Raw genomic sequence first — 4,015 nt, 5'->3', positions numbered from 1 at the left:
GTCTGAGACCCCCACGCCTCTGCACCCCCACGTCCAAGCCGGCTGGGATCTTCAGCAGGAAAGCACTCTCATATCTCACTGGCTGCTTGAAAAGAAAACTGGACGGCTGATTAATGAGTTTAGAGTGAGAAGGGCCCGGGGTCCACAGCAGAGTCCTTTCCACCAGCGGACGTGGGGCTGGAGGCAGGCCCGCCACCCACCCTCCTGACCACTTCCAAATGCTGGGCCTGGCGCTTCTTCAGTGACGGCCTCCTCAGCGTCCCTCCCAGCCCCGAGGGCCCACTTACCGGCGGAGAGATGAAGACATAGAGGGATGAGCCCCTCAGCGCCAGGAACCTGGGTCTGAAGGTCTGAGACGAGCCGGCACCTCCCAGTCTCTCACTGACCCAGCCCATGTGGATGACCTGCGGAGCAAAACTTTCAGAATGAACTGCCAGGCCCCATTCAGAGCACAGGGCCGCCGGGTGGCGAGGGCAGACAGCAGGCCGCCCACCCCACAGTCCGACCCAGCCACAACCACCCTCCAATCCGGGCACACGGCACAAATGTGAGACACCCGGGTCCAGACAGCTGCACTGGGCCAGGCCCTGAACATGAGGTTCTGATGCACTGGGCCAGGCTCGAACACGAGATTCCGCTGCACTGGGCCAGGCCCTGAACACAAGCTTCTGAGTTACTTAGTTTCGGCCAGTGTTGGATGTCTCAGCTATATCAGAGTTCTGCCTTCCACATATATTTAAAACCAAGTTATTTAATCACATTCTATTAGAGATTAGTATTTCTAATCTGTCTCTGAGGTTGCAAAAGCAGCTAGTATATTTTTCATTTCTGTAGTAAACATTTCATTAAGACTCCTGGGAGAAATTACTGTTTCTTTGTAGCTTGACTTTCAACACTGAACATAACACGACAATATTAGATTCTAGTGACACAATGCGAACTGTCACAATTCAGAATATGATTAAACGAGTTAATGGAGACAGTCATGCAACCTAAGAATTGAGTGCATGGATTTAACAGTAAGCTAAGGCAAGACTCAGGGTGTCTTCCCTGCGTGTCTTATCCTACTTCCCTCTGCGTCTGCCTTAGATCACTCGCCCTCCGAGGACGAGGCCCACGTCTTTACCTGTATCTGCTCCACACCCACGACTGGCAAGGAGGGCTTGTTCCTTAAAGTTTCTTGAAAGGAGGTGTGAGTGACTCTTCACCTATCGCTGTATGTGCGCGTGCTAAGTCGCCTCGGTCGTGTCCGACTCTGTGACCCCACAGATTGTAGCACACCAGGCCTCCCTGTCCTTCACCATCTCCTGAAGTTTGCTCAAACTCATATCCATTGAGTCGGTGATGCGATCTAACCATCATATCCTCTGTCACCCCCTTCTCCAACTATTGCAAATCTTTAAGTCACTAGCAAGCTCAAAAATCAGCTTTGGTACTGTGTCTGTCACCAGGAATCTTACCCAGATTCTTTTCAAACTACTAATTTAGTAAAGGCCGGTAGGACCAAAAAATGAACACCATTCAGAAGGAAAACCAAGTCACAGAAAGAAAACAGCCCTTGGCGGGTCTCTAGCAGCATGGAGTGAGGGTCCCTAAGACTGCAGACAACATTTCCTCTGCTGAGGACCCCTAGCAGACCAAGCTTCAGCTCGGATCTCAAAGGGGCAGAGGAGACGAAGTAATTCGTGTACATATATGTAAGGGGCCTACACACGTAAGTGACCTACACACACGTAAGGGGCCTACACACATGTAAGGGGCCTACACATATGTAAGGGGCCTACACACATGTAAGGGGCCTACACATATGTAAGGGGCCTATATGTACATAAGGGGCCATATGTACATAAGGGGCCTACACACACGTAAGGGGCCTACACACACGTAAGGGGCCTACACACACGTAAGGGGCCTACACACACGTAAGGGGCCTACATGTAAAAGGGACCTAAATATACGTAAGGTACCTACATATATATAAGTAATTCTTCTGCCTGTAGGGAGGAAAAACTCTGTTGTTTTTTTCTTTACTTTTCAATCATATATTCAAATGCTGCCAAGTCTCCAACAATCATCTTTCTTTTCATGAAATACTCAGAGATGGTGATGTAGGTCCCACAAGAGGTGGATGATATATACACTGGAGCCTAATACGGGGGAACTTAGCTTAAGACAGAGTTGAATACCCAGACGTGAAAATGTGTTAATAGGTAGACCAATAAGACAGATGTGGATGGATGGATGGATAGATGGACGACAGATACCCAGACAGACGAATAGATCCATAGATAGGTGACAGATAGCTAAGCATGGATAGATAGGTGGATAGACAGACAGATGATATGTGGATAGATTCCCTTTACAGATGGACCAGGGTGAGCAGGAAGCTGAATGTGTAACTTCCAGGCTGATCTGGAGAAGCCGGGACTGTTTCCAGCAGAGCAGCGCCAAGCGCTCTTCTCGCGAGGACAGCGTGTTGGAGACAGAGTCCCCTCTGATTCCCCGAGAGCCGCCCTGTCTCTCTGGAGACGCGGGCACCAGCTGTGGTCGGCCGGGTCCAGGCCGGCGGGTGTGACCCCCCAGGCTGTGGCAGTCATTCAAGTTGCTGCTTTTCCTCCCTTGTTTGGTTGATACAGTGCTGGGCGCGTGTCGAGGAGCAAACCAGGAGCTCGTCTTCCAGCAAAGACGGTGATGCACAGACTGTTAATAACCTGACACATCTGTAAATTGGATGTGAAGTTAATGCAATTCCATATGTAATTTAATTCTGCCTGGATTAATTAGCAAAGAAATAAGTTATCACTCAGCTATTACTGGGAGCACTGGGTGCTCTATGACTCTTCTTTAGGTATATGCAGTGCATAAATAATTTTAAGAAAAGCTAATTTTATCTTTTGTATTATGAACTTTCTAATGATTTATTACGTATTCCAATAAATAAAAATATAATTTTATGAATACCTATCTGATTATATTAAGGGACTATAACCATTAAAATAAAGGAGCATATTTTTCTTTATCTTTCCTGATTTCATTTTTATAGAAAATTCCTTTTTCTTTGTTTTTTCACTTGACTGAGTCGAAATAACTAGTTAAGCACCCATCACATAATAACTACACAACTAGTCTCTTCCTTTTCACTGAAGAAGCTCGAATACCTTGAGTTATTTAGGCTTCTTTTGGTTTTGCTCATTAAGGTGTCCACTTTAAGTGAGGTTTTTCAGAAGAAATTTATTTTGTAAAATAGATTCTTGCTATTTTGGCAGGGTGACCATTTGTCCTGGATTTCCTGGGACAATTCTAAATTTACTCCTGTCGTCTTACTATTACTTTTAGGTCGGATGACAAGTTAGTCATTTTATTTGCCAGACATAAAGCCTGAAAATCTGCACTCTGTGCTTTCTTACTATCCTTCCAGGTCTGGTTTCCTTTGTTTTCGTGTGTCAATTTCAGTGGTCGTCAAATGCCTTTATTTTTTCATGCTTATTCAAATATTATTTTTACTAACTTCCAAAATCAATGATTAATTGCTAAAAATGCAAAAAAAAATCTTTCCTTTTTAAAATAGGGTCCAACATCATAAATCTAAACTCCTTTCATGCATACAAAATGTTTAGCTTTTGGAGAAATGTGAAACAATCCTGTACTAAAAACTTGGCGTATCAGGGCAGGCTGAGCTCTCTCACAGCCCCGCACAGTGAGGCTCTTCTCTAATGTTTCTTTCTAGATAATCGAATCCACCCCCTGAGTAAAGTCAAAGTTATATAGAAATATTAAGGTTAAAAAAACAAAACAAAACATTAGATTACCCATTCAGTTCAGTTCAGTCGCTCAGTCGTGTCCAACTCCTCACGACCGCATGGATTGCAGCACGCCAAGCCTCCCTGTCCATCACAACTCCCAGAGTTTACCCAAACTCATGTGCATCGAGTCGGTGATGCCATCTAGCCATCTCATCCTCTGGCGTCCCCTTCTCCTCCTGCCCTCAATCCCTCCCAGCATCAGGGTCTTTTCA

The 4,015-nt window shown here is 45.7% G+C and overlaps 1 protein-coding gene across 1 annotated transcript in view; it reads right to left on the bottom strand.

Moving 5' to 3' along the window:
• Positions 1-4,015, bottom strand: part of SNTG2 (syntrophin, gamma 2) — a 74,437-nt gene that overhangs the window by 19,543 nt on the left and 50,879 nt on the right. Inside the window, exon 11 of the mRNA XM_010848438.1 lies at positions 288-404. Within this exon, the coding sequence (XP_010846740.1) occupies positions 288-404 (117 nt within the window). The remainder of the gene's footprint in view (positions 1-287; positions 405-4,015) is intronic.

The sequence above is a fragment of the Bison bison genome, unplaced genomic scaffold (genome assembly GCF_000754665.1).
Source record: "Bison bison bison isolate TAMUID 2011002044 unplaced genomic scaffold, Bison_UMD1.0 scf7180017864266, whole genome shotgun sequence".
Taxonomy (NCBI): Eukaryota; Metazoa; Chordata; class Mammalia; order Artiodactyla; family Bovidae; genus Bison; species Bison bison.
Note: the sequence above shows the minus strand (reverse complement) of the source record. Positions and strands in the feature narration are given on the sequence as shown.